At 46.6% G+C, this 17,247-nt stretch overlaps 1 protein-coding gene across 3 annotated transcripts in view; it reads right to left on the bottom strand.

Annotated features, from left to right (window-relative positions):
• The window catches only part of LOC147440963 (LRR receptor kinase SERK2-like), a 122,199-nt gene that overhangs the window by 43,697 nt on the left and 61,255 nt on the right, over positions 1–17,247 (bottom strand). For all 3 annotated transcript variants that reach the window (XM_086482745.1, XM_086482744.1, XM_086482746.1), the window contains 3 exons: positions 556–830; positions 384–435; positions 39–124 (listed from right to left, as the gene is read on the bottom strand). In XM_086482745.1, coding sequence (XP_086338871.1) covers positions 39–124; positions 384–435; positions 556–830 — 413 coding nt within the window. The remainder of the gene's footprint in view (positions 1–38; positions 125–383; positions 436–555; positions 831–17,247) is intronic.

Here is a 17,247-nt window from a genome sequence, read left to right as displayed (position 1 = left end):
TTTTATTTGTGATCCAACTTAGTCATTGAGAGAATTACTGCAAAGGAGTGAAGATATTCCAAGCCATGTGCAATTCCCAGAGCGATATCAAGCCTCGTCAACCAGTCCAGAGTGATTGTGTTCTCTGCAGAAAATTATGCCACCATTCAAGTATTTTAGATTCCATACGAACTTTTAAGGTTTATAACAATGCGGCTGGTTGTTCGACTGCAATTTCATTTGATTTTTTGCTCAAAACTGCCTCCCCGTATTCATGCTTATGAGAAAAAATCTATGGAACCATCTTCTCTTGTTGTTTCCTTATTGCCGACCTCAAGCTCATGCACGCATATTAAGCAAACAGAAAGTAAATGAGCGACTTCAAACTGCTAAAATAAGCTTACTGAAAAGCATTGTATGCAGATTTCCATTTGGCATATACTCATAAACAAGGATCTGCATTGAAATGAAATAATTTTAGAAAGCATTGCAGTTTTTATGAAAAGTAATTTGTGACACATTAGGAAAACAACTGTTGAATCACTAAAAACAAGGACAAAGGAACAAAATGCTTACCTGAATTCCTTCAGCTTCACAAAACCCCAGTAGATGTACCAAATTTACATGATGAAGCCTGCTTAATAGCACCAGCTCATTTCGAAAGCCTGCAGTACTTTGAATGGAAGATGTGTGTGCAAGCTTGACAGCTACCTCTCTTCCTCCAAGAACTGCATGGAAAACCCTTCCAAAACCCCCAACTCCAATCTGATGTCTCTTATCAAAATCATCAGTTGCTGCAACTATATCTTGAATGTTGTACCGCACGATACCTTCTGGACCATCCCAAAGCTCTGATAAAGGAGGCCAAAGGTGAGGTAAATGAATCATAAGCACTGCCTAGGTCTGGGCATTGATATGTTATATATGTCCTAACGTTTGTGAGCATGTGTGTGAACACCCCTCAAACACGTGAAGCATGCCTGTGTCTGTGCATATGCATAAACCATCAGAGACCAAAATACCCCTCTAATTTGTGGAAATTCCCAAAATACCCCTCAAATTTCAAAAATTATCTATTTTGGTTGGATTGTTCAAGATTTTCTAATCTTTATTCCTTTTTCACAGTCGAGATCCGTTTTTGAGTGCTTAGCATGAAATTTGTCACAAATTACCCCCGCAAAAAAAGGCAATTATGTCTAAAAATAATGAAGTAATTCATCTCGCATAACCAACTCAAATTCTAGTTTTAGCATCTAGAATTGATAGACAATCAGTCTTCTTATGAAAAACTACAAATTTCTTATTCTTTGGAGATATTTAACCCCACAACCAGGGGTATTTCGGGAATTTTGGAAAATTTGAAGGGCATACTGGGAATTTAAGACAAAATATTGGGGGTATTTTGGGAATTTTTGAAATTTGAAGGGTATGTTGGAAATTTCCACAAATTAGAGGGGTATTTTGGTAATTTTCCCTAAAAGGAATGGAATCTCTGCATGAATTTTATCTTTGGAACAAACAAAAAACAACTCTAACTCAAAAACGGTTTAAACAAAGTGATAGGCAAAATAAATGATAGCAACTCACTGAAGGTACACTTCATCTGTCTGCCAATTTGAAAAGACAAATGCTTTCAGGCATTGTAATTCCACAAATGTGGTGGTTGGATGCTTTCAGGGTTATTTAAAAGACTCTTTACGGCTCTCACCTAATATAAAGAGCATTATACGCATCTAAGGTAGGTAATTAAAGAGAGTGAATCGATAATTTAGAACATAAGAGATATCTCACAATATTTCTCTAATTGAAAGATGTATCTTTTAGTAAGTAAGAAGTAGCCCCTCCAGGTCAAGTAATATCAGCAACCATACTCATACTTAAGCATGTTTTCATCGTCAATAATCATATACCTAGATGAATCCAGAACCATTGGCTCCATCATGCATAGTTTTGACTAAATACCACAAACATCCCCACTAACGTCGTCAGTGCCCAATAGTGGGTATAGAACTAGGTACTAACATATGCTCCTAAACACAACACACACCACATGCATACACACATGAGCATACATCAACACAAAGTTCAACGTACCTCCTAACATTATCAGTGTTGCCCAATAGTGGGTGTAGAATTAGGTACTAACATATGCTCCCAAACACAACACACACACACACACACACACATATTTGTAAATCGGTTTGATTAATTTACTAGTGGGAAATCTCAAAGTGAGGAAAACCCACCGAAAGAATCATATACAAGGAAGGAACACAGAAGTGTTTGACTGTACAATATGGCTAAAAGCATTCATAGGAAAGCTGATGTATCTCTGCGATGATATCACCAACTTCCAAGGCAAACCGTAAAGATTGCCTAAGAGAGAGCTTGAATAACGGGAAGGGATTTGCATGAATGCGATGAACATATAGCCATTACGTAGACGCCATAGGGTCCAGTAAGCCCAAAATTTGACCCACATGAAGAAGACCGCGTTGCAATGTCGGTGAGAAAATGCCAAATGCCCAAGACCATTTATGGAAAACCGTCGCTGGAAAATGGAGCCGCATACACGCCAATATGCGGCGAAGGAAATCTCTATTAATGCAACAATCCCACAACAAGTGGCAAACATTCTCTTCTGCAATCGAGCAACAAACACAAGAAGAAGGGCGGATATGACATGCCCTAAGAAAAGTGCCCATCGGGAGCACACGAAGCAAACAACGCCAAAGAAATAACCGCTCAAAGGCAAATGATTTTTCAACACGGCAGAGAGAAGCTCCACCATATATCAGATTTGTGCATGTGCCAAAGAGCAATACAATGATCAGCAAGCCAAGATTGCAGTAGAAGAAGAGCATAAACTCGATTGGCACAAATATCTTGAAAGGGCGTTTCTCGAAGATTCCAATGAGACATGCGATATCATCAGGCAAAGATGAAATGGGCAAAAAATCAACCAGCGTGTGCTGAAGTTCTCTCCAGATTTGACGGTAATGCATGCCAAATCCAAATCGGCGAGCAGCGAAGAGAAACTTAAAAGTGAATCCGGCCGCATCCACCACATCCGCAACCACCCGAATGCCACGGCAAGAGAAGAAGTACACCTGGCGAGGAGAGCGGTAAGACAGAATGCCTGGCTCCAATGAAGACTCTCCAAACAAAGTAAATTTCCTTTTCGCCAAGCATTCCACGATAGACGAATCGTAACCTCTTTCCAAACAAAGAGCAAAGCGGAAGCAAGAGGACATCTAGGAATGTGTCCTCCCATCTTACCAGATATAGCCTCCCAAATAGATGATTGCCAGTGGCCAAATGAGGACGTAACAACATGCTGACTTAGGTATGCAAACATAAGAGTCCAATGCTGAATTTGTTAAGCAAGTGTAGGCAATAGCATAGCTTTCCTAGCAAGTTCCGGCCAATCACAAGTGGCATGAATGTTATATGCATCGTCTGGAATCTGGAAAGAGAGCATATTATGCATTTGAGAACATGTGTAATGCGGGAAACATCAAGTGTTGGGTTCTCAAGAAGTACCTTTCCGACACATTGGTGACACTAGTTCTTCTTTATGGAGTTGAAATGTGGGGCGGGAGCATCTCAAAGTCTACTTGGAAAGAATTTGAGAATGTTCAAAAGCGTTTTCTTACAAACTTTCTCCAGGTTAAGACACAAACTCCATATATGCTCCTACTTCTGGAGTCGGGATCTCCTCCAATTGAGATTCTCTTCCAATTGAGATTATGGGCATGGAAAGGGTTGTAAAGTACATGATAAAGATGTGTCAAAAGCTTCTCCCTCGACATCAAACGCAAGCCTTTTTTGTGAGCATGAGTTCGCCACAAATAAGACAAAATGGCTGACATAGGAGAATCAAGACAATGGCGAGGGCAATGCATCAGTGGCAAAGAGAACTAAACATATGCCATCGGGATACTCTGAACAATTCGCAAGCGAACATGAAATGGCCAAGTGAATAGCTTCCAATAATGCAATTTGACATTCAAGCGTTACATAACCCAATCTACTTTTTGAGTGTGCAATCCAGGAGGTCATCTTTCAGAGTGCCTTGATTACAAGACGTGGCGTTTGGGTGTGGGGAGTAAGCTCGAGACCATCTTTTCACTAGGAGCGAAGGAGAAATCTCTCTTTGAATGCGACTATCTACACTTGCATGATGAAGGTGCATTGTATTTGTAGAGAACCCATGCAGCACTTAGCAAGCTTCTTGTGCGAGAGGTTGTCTTGGGCATGGCTGATTTCGGGGTGTATCCGCGGACGGGGGGGTTTCAAAGGGTTTTCACCCTCGGCCGTAGGAAGCGACTGTAACAAACTTGGACACTCCAAGTCAAGAATCAACCGCGACAGCACCAAATAACCACTTCAAAACAATTCACAGATCACAATAGATTTGCACTGGCCCGGCGGAGTTCCGTGCCTAGAGATATTGGCCCCAAAGACTGGCGCCCCTTTCGGTATTTCTTTTTATATTAATCTATCATCAAAGTACAAAAGAGTGGTTAGGGTTTCACTCTCAGACTCTGCGTCCAGATGCCCCTGAGAAGCGAGGTCCTCACCACTAATTTAAAGGTTACAAGGGATGCCCAAAAGCAGAGCCCCAAAAGCTTTTAAAATCAAAAGCATCAGTTCTCTCTCTCTCTTAGAGAGTCTTTTCTCTTTTTTTTTTAATAAAAAAAAGCAAAAGCAAAATTCGCGTCGCTCATCATTTTCCAAATTTTTTTTATTTTTTTTATTTTTTTTTTTAATAATAATCCGCCTCCGCGATTTCCAGAATTTAGGGTTTTTGGCAAAAATTAGGGTTTGCAGGAATTTTAGGGTTTCTGGCAGAAATTAGGGTTTTTGTTGTCCGCCACGTCATCACTTTGTGACATACCCCCCTCTTGAAAGCATTGTAATCGACCGCGATTACGCCTGCAAAACCGACAAAAGCCATAAACCGTCTTAGCAGACACTGACTGTTAGTACCTACGTACTAGGAACACACATCTAGCACATGTACAAAATCGACAGTCACATCACACGACATCACAGGACATCACCAGACATCACAGGACATCACATGACATTCAACATTCATTCGGATCTTAGACCATGATTTATCGGCAATGTAGCTAGCAATCACATCTAGGTCCAATCGGGACCTCATCGATGTCCGATTGACTAACCCCTATTGCAACCATGTCTATTCGAGATCAATCAGACCAAAATGCTGCAGTCATTTCGGCTATCAGTTCCTGCACTCACAAGAAGTCAAGAACAAATCAGTATCATAATCAGGAATTCCATTTCATAAAGTCATCCAGCAGAATACTGTCAGCTCTCAGTATCCCTGAAGCTCAAAGAGACATCAGTGACTTTAGTATCAAAATCGAGGCATTTGTTGACAAAGGAGTGGAGTAACTCCCCTCTTGTGCATCCCACTGCACCAGATCTTCGGCCAAGCTGAATTCTGGGTTCCATTTGGAGTAGACTATGCTAAACCAAAAGCATCGAGGTAAAGTTTCACAATCTGAGGAGTATCTGCTAGGTCCACTTCGCATCAAGTGCAGGATAATTCTTGAACTTAACCAAGAACCGCCTTCGAACTTTACCCTTATTCTTCGTATCCTTATGTGCCAAAATCTGTTCAGGAACAAGGATCTCCTCGTTTTCTTCCACTTCGGGTTGCTCATCAGGCTCCCCATCATCAGGCACATCACCTTTAAAAGGTTTCAAGAGATTCACATGAAATGCATTGTGAATCCTCCAAGTATCTGGCAGTTTCAATCGGAAGGAGACTTCATTTATCTTGTCAGTAATCTGGAAAGGTCCGTAGTATCACATACTAAGCTTTGGAAAAAGCCTCTCCTTTCCCTTTTTCTTTCTTAGACGTGCCTTCTCAAAAGTAAGAGCACCCAATCATCCTTCTTCAGTTTCAAGTCGCGACGATGGCGATCCGCTGCCTTTTTCTGTCGTTCTTGAGACTTCTGTAAAGTCTCGCGAACCTTGGCAAAAGCCGTATCCAAATCTCGCGAATATTCATCCGCTTCAAATTTCTACTCTTTCGTGCTCAGGAAGGATGGAACCTTCGCAGCAGTTTCAACAATCTGTCATGGCATCTTCCCCGTCGAAGAGTGTATCGTGTTATTGTAGGCAAATTCCACCAAAGGTAAGTTCTTTTCCCATTGAGTCTTCTGATGCGAGATACAAGACTTCAATAAATCTAAAATCACTGAATTGGCAATCTCAGATTGCCCGTCAGTCTGCAAGTGGAACGATGACGAGAACTGCAACCGCGTGCCAATGTTCTCCCAAATTGCCTTCCAAAACAAACTCATAAATCTGGGGTCTCTGTCGGAGACAATCGTCTCAAGCGTGCCATGTAATCGGAAAATCATCGTGATCATTCTGTATTCTCGGGAGATCAAAAAAAATGAAATCCATTTCAATATTTTCCCAGGGGTGGGTGGGTATGGGTAAAGGCTGTAACAATCCCTGTGCCTTATGCCTGTCAAACTTGACCTTCTAGCATACCAAGCAACTGCGCACAAACTCTTCCACATCCTTCTTCAGTCTCCGCCAAAAGAAATCTCTCTCTACCCCTTTCATGGTGGTAGCAATGCCGCGGTGACCCGTAAAAGGTGGACAGTGGCAATCAGTCATAACCTTTTCCCTCAACGGCTGTGTAACGCACAACATAGTCTTTTTCATCGAGTAGCCTTCCCGAAGGGTATATCCAGCTACTGTCTCCCCATCCCGTATCCGTGTGAAAATATCTGCAAAACCTGTATCTGTGGCATACTGATCGACCATATCCTCGAAGCTCCTATGATGTAACGCGGAAATAGCCAGAACCAACGATTTCCGAGACAAAGCATCTGCCACCACATTCTTCTGTCCCTGCACGTGGACAATCTGGAAGTGGAACTGTGACAAGATGTTCACCCACCGCATCTGCTTTTCCGAAAGCTGCTTCTGTGACAAGAAGTAGCGCAAACTCTGATGGTTTGTAAAGACAGTAAAATCTGCTCCGAGTAGGTAATGCCGCCACTGAGTAAGAGCATGGATAACCACCAAAAGCTCTTTCCCATAGATCTGTGCTGTCATCTCCGGCCTAGAGAACAAACGGCTCTCGTAAGCTATGACATGGCCTTCTTGCATCAAGACCGTACCCAGACTACGACCACAAGTATCACAAAATACTTCAAATGACTTCTGCAAGTCCGGCAAAGTCAAAATAGGTCCCGTAGTCAATTTCTCTTTCAATGTCTGAAAGGCAGTCACCTCTGTGGGTCCCCACGAAAAAGGTACTCCTTTCTGTGTCAAGATATGCAAAGGGGAAGCAACCTCTGCAAACTTTCGTATGAACCGCCTGTAGTACGAACACAGTCCCAAGAGGCTTCTAACTTCATGGACATTCCTCAAATCGGGCCAATCACGGATAGTCTCTATCTTGGCCGGGTTCATTTGCACTCCTGCTGTTGACACAATGTGCCCCAAAAGTGTATCTCTAGTAGGAAAAATTCACTTTTCTTTGCATTAATCACTAACGTGTGATCTCGTAATGCCTGAAAGACTTGAAGCAGATGATCTCTGTGTTCTGCCTCATTCTTGGAGAAAACAATGATGTCGTCAAAGAAAGTGCCAACAAATAGCCTGTACTCTCGAAAAATCTTGTCCATCATCCGGTTAAATGTCGCAGGAGCATTGGTTAAGCCAAAAGGCATCACCAAAAACTCAAATAACCCAAAAGCCGTCCAAAAAGCTATCTTGTAGACATCTCCTGGTGCTATCCTGATCTGATGATATCCACTCTTCAAGTCAATCCTGCTAAAGCACGAGGATCCCTGTAACCTGTCGAGTATATCATCGATCCTAGGAATCGGAAATCTGTTCTTGATGGTGATTTCGTTGAGAGTGCTATAATCGATGCACATTCTCCAAGATCCGTCTTTCTTCAAAACCAACAATACTGGAGAGCAATACGGTGAAGTACTAGGCTGGACAAGACCCTTTTCCAAGAGGTCTTTCACTTGGTTCATAATCTCTTCATTCTGTACTCGGCTCACACGATAAGGTGGCCGATTCGGTGGCGTGTTTCCAGATATCAGATCAATGGTATGATCTTCAGGCCCTCTCAAAAGCAATCGGCATGAGCGTGGAGAAAAAAAATCTTGGCGTTCTTTTCTTCGGATCAAAACATATTCAACTTTTATCCATCGTTCAGTTCTCCCAAAAGAATGAGTAAGAAAACTGAAGTTCATCAAGTACAATCTCTAAGCCCTTCATTTATCAAAGTCGCTTTCTTAGCCCGGTAGTCAACCACGGCGTAGTTCTTGTGGTACCAAGGGATCCCGAGTAGAACGTCACTCGCGTGCCCTGAACACCCCTGTCATTGCAAACAAAGTTTGCCAATGCTCGGTGTTATGGCAACATCCCATCCGGGTGCCAGTCGAACTACTTCCGCCTGTGGCGTCAGTCTGTCGGGCGTAGTTCCAAATCGAGCCGCCAATTCCAAGTGAAAAGAAGCTGGCCTTGGCTCCTTCAAAAGAGCTTCCTGATCCTTCACTTTGCCCCAAAAAAAAACGGCAAAGTTTGTACTTTCATTCATTTGATTCGGTGCAAGTCCCACGCCATGTGGTACCAGTTCTGCTTTTCTATCTGCCTTTTCTGCCACATTCCTCAGCTGCTCTCGAACTCTCAGACCTGTCGTCGTCTTTATCATTCTGTTCTTTCTGTGCCTTATCAGGGCACTTTGCGGAAATATGTCCATGTTTCCCGCATCCAAAGCACTTCCCCTCTATGATGAAGCGAGCTCTCTCCTCAGGAGTAAGCTTGGGTCGTGCATCCTTTTTTTTTCTCTAGGTTGCTCTTTTTCATTCTACTTTCATTCCCAGAAGTCTGTTCGGTTCGTTGTGTCATGGCCTCATCTGTGGGGTAGGTCAGACTGCCAGAGTGAATGGCAAAGCCCCGCTTCGCATGACTCATCAACTCGTGAATAGAAGCTGACTTCTGTTCCAAGCAGTGATCTCGGATCTCTGTAGGTAGACCCAAGGTAAACCGCTCAATCTGTTCTCTGAATGAGATCTTCTTGAATGAAGAGGCGGGTAGAAAAGAGCTCCAGAATCTCTCACAATAAGCATTGATTGCATCTTTCTTGATCATCCGAAGATGGTTCCAAGCAGCTCGTATATCTCGCTCAAACACTTGAGTCAACCAAGAAGAAACAAAAAGCCTCTTGAATTTCAGCCATGTAACTGGCACAGTCTTGCTTAATAGAAGCGTGGACCACCAAGTACGAGCATTCCCCTCAGAGTAAGAGGCAGCTCTCCGAATCTTGGAGTGCTCTGAATAGCGTCCTCCCGCGAAAGCGATGTCAAACTGCTGTATAAGAGACAAAGCCTTCGAAGCATCTGAGTATCCTGAAAAGTATCAAACTTGATCGAGTGGCCACCTTCCTTAAACTCTCGAACTTTCTTGCTGTTATCTTCGAGAAAGTCATACTGGTTGGCTTTGTAAAAATTCTTCTTGTTCGCATAAAACTTTCCGTCATCGGAATCTGAGCTGTCTGTAGACGAGTCCTCAGTAGAACTGTCAGTCTCTGGGCGAGATGTAGCCTTCTTTGCCTTTTTCTTGCCCGTTCCGAAGCTTTGTGTCTTGCTTCGCTTTTTGCTTTTTTTTCTGTCTTCTTCGCTCTAATCCGAGGAGCTAGAAGAACTGTCAGAAGAAGAAGAAGAAGAACTGGGTACTCCTTCAAATCGAACACGCTTCTTCCGTTTCTTTGCTTTGTCGAATGTCGACTGACGACCCAAATATCCCGGGAAGTCAGTACCTTTGTTCTGCTTTTTGCCGTGCTTTTTGCCGTGCTTTTTGCCTTTCTTTTGCACGTTGAAAAGCTGAGCAATCCGTGCATCAACCACGTTCTCCAGTTCCTTCTCCGTATATTTCTTGGAGGTAGAAGGTTTCTTGAGAGCGGGTTTTGGGAGTGGTGTTGTGGTTCTCTGCCACTCCATCTGTACCTCTTTCAAAGAGGTCTGGTTCATATATTTTACCATCTTCGGGTCCTTGGCAAAATTGAGCATCATCTTTGTTGCATCGCCAATCAATTGACGACGCTCCATCTCTGTTTGCTCCGCTTGAGTAGGCCGAGGCGGGCCATACTCTCTGTCTGAATCTTCGTTGTGATCCCAGCCCGCATCTCCAGATGCAGAGGGAGTCGACTGATCATTGCCTGAAGCCATAGGTGCCGCGGAAAAAAAAAAAAATCGGGGATTGGATTTCCCGTAGAAGAGAAATCGGCCGTGCTCTGATACCACTGTAACAAACTTGGACACTCCAAGTCAAGAATCAACCGCGACAGCACCAAATAACCACTTCAAAACAATTCACAGATCACAATAGATTTGCACTGGCCCGGCGGAGTTCCGTGCCTAGAGATATTGGCCCCAAAGACTGGCGCCCCTTTCGGTATTTCTTTTTATATTAATCTATCATCAAAGTACAAAAGAGTGGTTAGGGTTTCACTCTCAGACTCTGCGTCCAGATGCCCCTGAGAAGCGAGGCCCTCACCACTAATTTAAAGGTTACAAGGGATGCCCAAAAGCAGAGCCCCAAAAGCTTTTAAAATCAAAAGCATCAGTTCTCTCTCTCTCTTAGAGAGTCTTTTCTCTTTTTTTTTTAATAAAAAAAAAAGCAAAAGCAAAATTCGCGTCGCTCATCATTTTCCAAAAAAAAAAAAAAAAAAAAATAAATAAATTATTTTAATAATCCGCCTCCGCGATTTCCGGAATTTAGGGTTTTTGGCAAAATTAGGGTTTGCAGGAATTTTAGGGTTTCTGGCAGAAATTAGGGTTTTTGCTGTCCGCCACGTCATCACTTTGTGACAGCGACCCCAAGCAGGGGGTTTGTTTTAAGGGAAAAATGTTTTTATTTAATGCAGAGAGGGGGGCAACCTACCGCCACCCTCCCCATAGCGCCAAGGGAAGGGAGGGCCTCTCCCACCTCTTTCTCCCTCTCTCTGTTGGCTACCCACCCCATCACCGCCTCCTCTTTTCCTCTCTCCGGTGTCAGTGTTCCTCTCTCTCTCCTCCATTATCAAGAGCACGCAACACTCTCTCTCCCCCTCCTTGGATTGTGCAGCACGCCCACCACATGCACACACCCCACCCCCCCTCTCTCTCACCCTCTCTACCTCTCATCCGCTCACACCCTATCGTTCTCTTTTACTCTCTCTCAAACTCATTAACTCTCTCTGAAACCAGCCCGGAGACTCGCTAAAGGCCGGTAGACTTTAGCTTTCACCCGATCTTTACTTGAAATTACACTTCAAACAAACCACTGCTTGGCAGCTAGAGTGCTTCCATGCAGACAACGACGCCTTGTAGTCCCCAAAGGTTGGCGCCCCTTTCGGTATTTCTTTATTCAAATTGAACTTTGGAGAAAACTTGTAAATTCCTACGAGCTGTCCCACTTTTATCTGGCTAACAATGACCTACTCTGGCCCCATTTCGGCAGTATAACCGCAGTAGGAGGCTTCATAGACAAAAACCCCAAGCAAAGGTGACTTTCCCCACGCATTTGAGCACTTTCCCAAACCTGGCGAGAAATTAATGCACGCTGAATTCTCTGTTTTCTGCCCCGAAAATGCACCCGAACACCTGCACAGTGATCCCCTAGCTTCCCCGAAGCTCTTGGGGGTATTAGGGATCAAAAAGGGTCAAAAGCCTAAACCTGCAAAAATACACAGCAGGCTGTAATTTCCTATTTCGAGCTCCATTTTGCGTGTCGGTCGCATCCAGAGCAAGCCCTCGAGCTCCCGCACCTGTAGGGCTACTTGCCCTTTAAATCGGACCAGATTTCTCCCGTGAAATCTCTTCGAGTTAACCTGTACCTGCGGGGGATTAGCAATTAGCTAATCCAATACCTGTCTCTTGTCTCGGCAATCGCACATGAACCCGCACAACTATACATAGAGATGGAAAGCCCTTGAGCTGGGCATCACAATTCTGTATTCAAAAGGGGAGAGAGGTGCACGAGAGCGGAATCATCGTGCTACATAGAAGAAGGGAAAAGGCAAGCTTTTCATTAAAGCTGTGATCACCTGCACCTACTACTATCACACATTGGAGTTCACTTAATGAAGAAGATCAGCCCTTCTCTCTGAATTTTGGGCAACCCCAGCTGATATGGCTTCCAAGAGAGCTCTCGTGCTGCCATGTGTCCAGTTTGCCTCTTTTGAGTTGATTTCCTAGTACCCACAAACTTATGAAGTGTCTCGTGGAGCCTAAATGACTTTGAACTGAGCCTAGCCAACTTTTTACAGCTTCGATTTCAATGTCGATTGGCCCGATCAACTCGTGGCGACCTGGCCTTTATTGCTGCGGGTGAAACTCTCGACCGTCGGCCATTTCACACTGGCCATACAATGTCCGGTCATTTGTGACTTCAAAAAGAGGGTCCCAAAAATCAAATAAAAATCAAGGAAAAGAAACCAACAACTAAGGTTAGTGGTTGCCACAGCCTCGTGACACTCTCTCTCTCTGTCGGCAAAGCACTCGAAGCATCTCTCTCTCTCTCTCTCTCTCTCTCTCTCTCTCTCTCTCTCTCTCTCTCTCTCTCTCTCTCTCTCTCTCTCTCTGCCCTGCCGCCCCTTGCTGCCCTGCGTGTCCGCGCTCTCTCTGCGCGCTCTCTCTGCCACTGCCGCCCGTTGCTGCCCTGCGTGTCCGCGCGCTGCCCATCCCCAGCTGTAGCAGTTCGCGGCACAGCCGCTGCTGCAGCCCCACCTGCCACTGCCGCCCCTGCCATTCGCTGCCGACTCCCCCTGTTGCGTCGCTCCCGCCATTGCCCCCGCCTGCTGTTGCCGCCTGCTGCTGAACTGCCCCCCCCCAGCCTCCCCCTCACGCAGCCCCTCCTCTCTCCCGATCACACAGCCATCTCTCTCTCTCTCTCTCTCTCTCTCTCTCTCTCTCTCTCTCTCTCTCTCTCTCTCTCTCTCTCTCACACACACACACACACACACACACACGGATACATACCCACACACACCCTACACACATACACGCCTACATACACGTACTCCCCTTCTCCCCTCTTCTTCACAATATGAAGAGAGGGTAGCTCCGAATACAACTATGTCTTCCCCCATCATCAAGACGCCGAAATCGACAATGAAGACAACCTTCATGCTCACGAACAAGAGGCTTGCACAATTGGAGAAGGACATGAAAGAATGGTGGATGGAGAGAGAGATATGGAGGGAGGAGAAAGCCACCTTCATCAAGCTATGGAACGAAGAAAAAGAGGACATGAGAGCGGAAATCCAAAACCTCAAAGAGGAGAAGGAGAGAAGGGCACGGGAGAACGAGAAGGAGAGGGCGAGATGGAGGAAAGAGCAAGAAGAGATGAAGGCACAAATCGACCTCCTTCATGCTTCCATCACATCCCTCACCCCCGAGGAAGGAGAGATTAAAGAGGAGGCTAAGGAAGCCCTCAAGGAGGAGATCACCAAAGCCCTCACCGCAAGCATTGCGGACAAATTAGAAGCCACCAAAGAAGGATGGGTCGAAGTGGTCAAAAAGAATATCAAGAAGGTAGCAAGAGAGGAAGCCCAAAAAGATGAGGTACTCATCGTACACACAACCATCGAGGAGGAGAAAATGCGACAAGCTCGCCGTCTCAATGTGCGAGTGACCGGCATCAAAGAAGAAGAAGGGTCCACACCCGAGAGCGATGGGAAAGCCTTATGCAAGAAAGTGGGATACAAGGAAGAAGAGATCCCTTTCTCCAAAGTTTGGAGAGCCGGCAAAGATCCAAAGAAGAGAGCTCTCATCCTCCAATTCGCCTCCGAGGAGTCTCGAACTTCTTTCCTCCGAAAGAGGGTCATCTTGAGAGGGCTAGAAGGCCCCCCGATTTATCTTGATGATGACCTCACAAAGATGCAACAAGATCACCGCCGCACGTGCATGCCTAGAGTCCACCAGGCCCGCAAAGAAGGGAAGAAGGCAGTATATCGAGATGGTAGGGTTATCATTGATGGCAAGACCATCGCATAGGGACTCGCGGCCTGTGGGACACACGAGGAGATTCATGTCACGGTTTGGAATTGCAATGGAGACCTATGGACACACCCAGAGAGACTTGAGGAGGTGATGAGAGGTCGAGACATCATTCTACTTACAGAGACACAAGAGAGCCCAGAGAGAGGGTTACCACGGATACATGGTTTCCAATGGGAGTCTCTACATCGGGGATGTATGCGCCAGCACACCACTCGCGGTTCAGGAGGAGTGGCTATACTTTTTAGACAGGGGCTTCACAGCAAACTACAGATTGTTGCCCGGGACCCACAGGCCCGATACATGTGGATTCGCCTCGAGCTCTCACGAGACAGGATCGTCTACATTGCCCTTTGCTACTTTGCTCCCACAGGCTCCAGATTCGCCCCTATTGAGCAGGAGTCACCGTACGCATGCCTCACGGAGGAGATTATGGAGTACTCCACACTGGGTGAAGTCTTCCTTATGGGAGACTTCAATGCTCGTACGCGCAGTGAGCAGTGTGAGACATATGACCACGAGGACCCAGAGGCACTACACACTCTAGATGAGGAGGCTACTATGAGAGACACAGCAGACAGAGCTCCAGTCACAGCCTACGGACGACACCTACTTCGACTTGGCTCCCAGCACCGTCTCGTTATTTATAACGGGATGGCCCAGTGGCCCACCTCAGGGGGCCTGACGTGTATGCCACATGGAGTTACAGAGGGAGGGGGGAGTACAGTCGACTATATTCTGGGACCCAGGGAGGCTATACACCTTATCACATCCTTCACCATTCCACCCATACCCATCGGAGCCGACCACACATACCTCTCTTTCTCCATCACCGGAGATACCATCCCACATAGCTCCACAGCACACACTCCACACACCACCATCCATTTCACACATGAGCTAGCCTCTCTTTACTCAGCCGAGGTCGAGCAGGGCCTATGCCTCCTCCACCCATCCACACCACTCTCAGTTCTCACATCACATATCTCTTCCGTTCTCCACACTTCAGCTATTAGCTCTTTTCCACACACCACTCACACTGGACGCACCCCCCCCCCCCCGGGACTATGCCTCAGAACCGCTGGTATGATGATGAGTGCAGAGAGTTATACCGACGCCTCCGTGCACGGCGAGCCTTAGGAGAGATCACAGAGAGAGAGGCCAGACGAGATATGAAGACGCTGACACGCCAAAAGCGGCGAGCATTCGAAGAGGCACAGGAGCTTGAGCTATACCGCCTATTCATGAGCATAGATAGCGCGACGGCATGGCGCACCCTGCGCGAGCCACGTCCGACCACAGCTATTGAGGATCCACAGATATGGCATGATTATGCAGAGCGCCTCTATGAGGTGCCAGGGCAGCCTCCTATCCCACAGCCACATGAGCCACGCCCCACGTGCTCCTCCTTCTTTACAGCAGAGATGGTAGAGAGGGCCATACGCCGCATGCAGCACAGACGATCAGCTGACCACACTGGATTACAGAGTGAGCACATCATTTATGCGGCCTCCACTATAGCCCCGTTGATTGCACATGTCTTCAACCGGGCTATAGGGGAGGGCTTCCCAGAGGAGTGGACACAGCACACCATAGTGCCTATCCACAAATCTGGCGACACCCTGGACCCAGGGAACTACAGGACTATCATGATTGGCCACACGATGGCCAAGCTATATGGAGCAGTACTTGAGGCACAGCTTAGCTGCTACGCAGAGACCGAGGGTTTACGAGCTCCAGGCCAGGCAGGTTTCAGACGAGCTTTCTCCACCACTGACCACATCTTCGTTCTGCGCTGCCTCATTGATGGGGCAAAGGCGCGGAAGAAGAGGCTTTACTGCTGCTTTGTGGATTTCCGCAAGGCCTTTGACACAGTCCCACGCGAGAGACTCTTCCAGCGCCTTCACAGCATTGGGGTACCGACAGAGATGATTTGGGCCATATATACTCTCTACGAGAGGGTGACGGGTCGAGTTCGTTGCCCAGGCGGCTTTTCAGAGACCATTGCTAGCACCATTGGTGTTAAGCAAGGATGCCCACTCTCCCCGACACTCTTTGGGCTCTACATCGACGAGATCTCCGACTACATACTACGAGCAGGGGGAGAGGGGAGCGACTTGGCAGGTACTCCGGTCCACATCATGTTATATGCTGATGATATTGTGTTGATTTCAGAGTCACCCGAGGGCTTGCAACGCCATCTTGAGGCCTTGGACGAATTCAGCACACACAAGGGGTTGACTGTGAACCTTGGCAAAACCAAGGTCATGATCTTTCACACATCCAGTGCAGTGAGGAGCGCTGCCACCTTCACAGCAGCAGGAGGACAGGTTGATGTAGTCACCTCCTATGTCTATCTTGGCATCACATTCACTAGCCTACCAGGACCCTTCACTATGAGGCAGGCTGCTGCTGACAGGCTCACCCGAGGTTATGCAGCTCTGACCATGCTAGAGCGGAGATGCCACCAGGCACACTTTCAGGAGCCCCGCACGAAGGGCTGGCTTTTTGACACCTTAGTCACCCCGGCCCTGATGTACTCGGCGGCAGTATGGGCACCAGGATTGACAGATGACCAGTGGACACAGCTTGAGAGGCCACAGGTATGTATGATCTCACGCTTGCTCCGCAGCAAGAAGACAGTGCCACATGACATTATTAGAGCCGAGCTCGCCACACCACCTATGGTTGCTCCAGACAGTCTGCTTCATCCAGAGGATGAGAGAGCTACCCCCTGACAGACTTACTCGTAGAGCATTTGAGGCAGCTATACAGCTATCAGAGAGTGGGCATGCGAGAGCTTGGTACTCACAGGTTAGAGCATGGTTTGAGGGACACGGTCTTGACATGGAGAGCCTACCACCATTCCAGTACGACCCCCACTCACCATCTGTTCACCTCTCTCGCAGTGAGAGAAACTTGGTATTGAGACAGGATCTGTGGCAGCTATACACTAGGAGAGTCTGGGAGTCACCTGGCTTGGGGACGAGGATGTCAGATTACAGAGACCAGTTTCTCACCATATTGTCTGGGGGGTTCATACAGAGACCACGCTATATGGACACATATATGCCACACAGCTCACGGGTGGCGATTGGTCAGCTGAGAGTGGCTTCACACAGGTTAGAGATTGAGATCGGGAGACATACTGGGGTTCCCAGGGAGGAGCGAGTCTGCAGAGCCTGCACAGAGGAGGTGGAGAGTGAGG

The sequence above is a fragment of the Adiantum capillus-veneris genome, chromosome 15 (assembly GCF_014529385.1).
Source record: "Adiantum capillus-veneris isolate H3 chromosome 15, ASM1452938v2, whole genome shotgun sequence".
In the NCBI taxonomy this organism is placed as follows: Eukaryota; Viridiplantae; Streptophyta; class Polypodiopsida; order Polypodiales; family Pteridaceae; genus Adiantum; species Adiantum capillus-veneris.
Note: the sequence above shows the minus strand (reverse complement) of the source record. Positions and strands in the feature narration are given on the sequence as shown.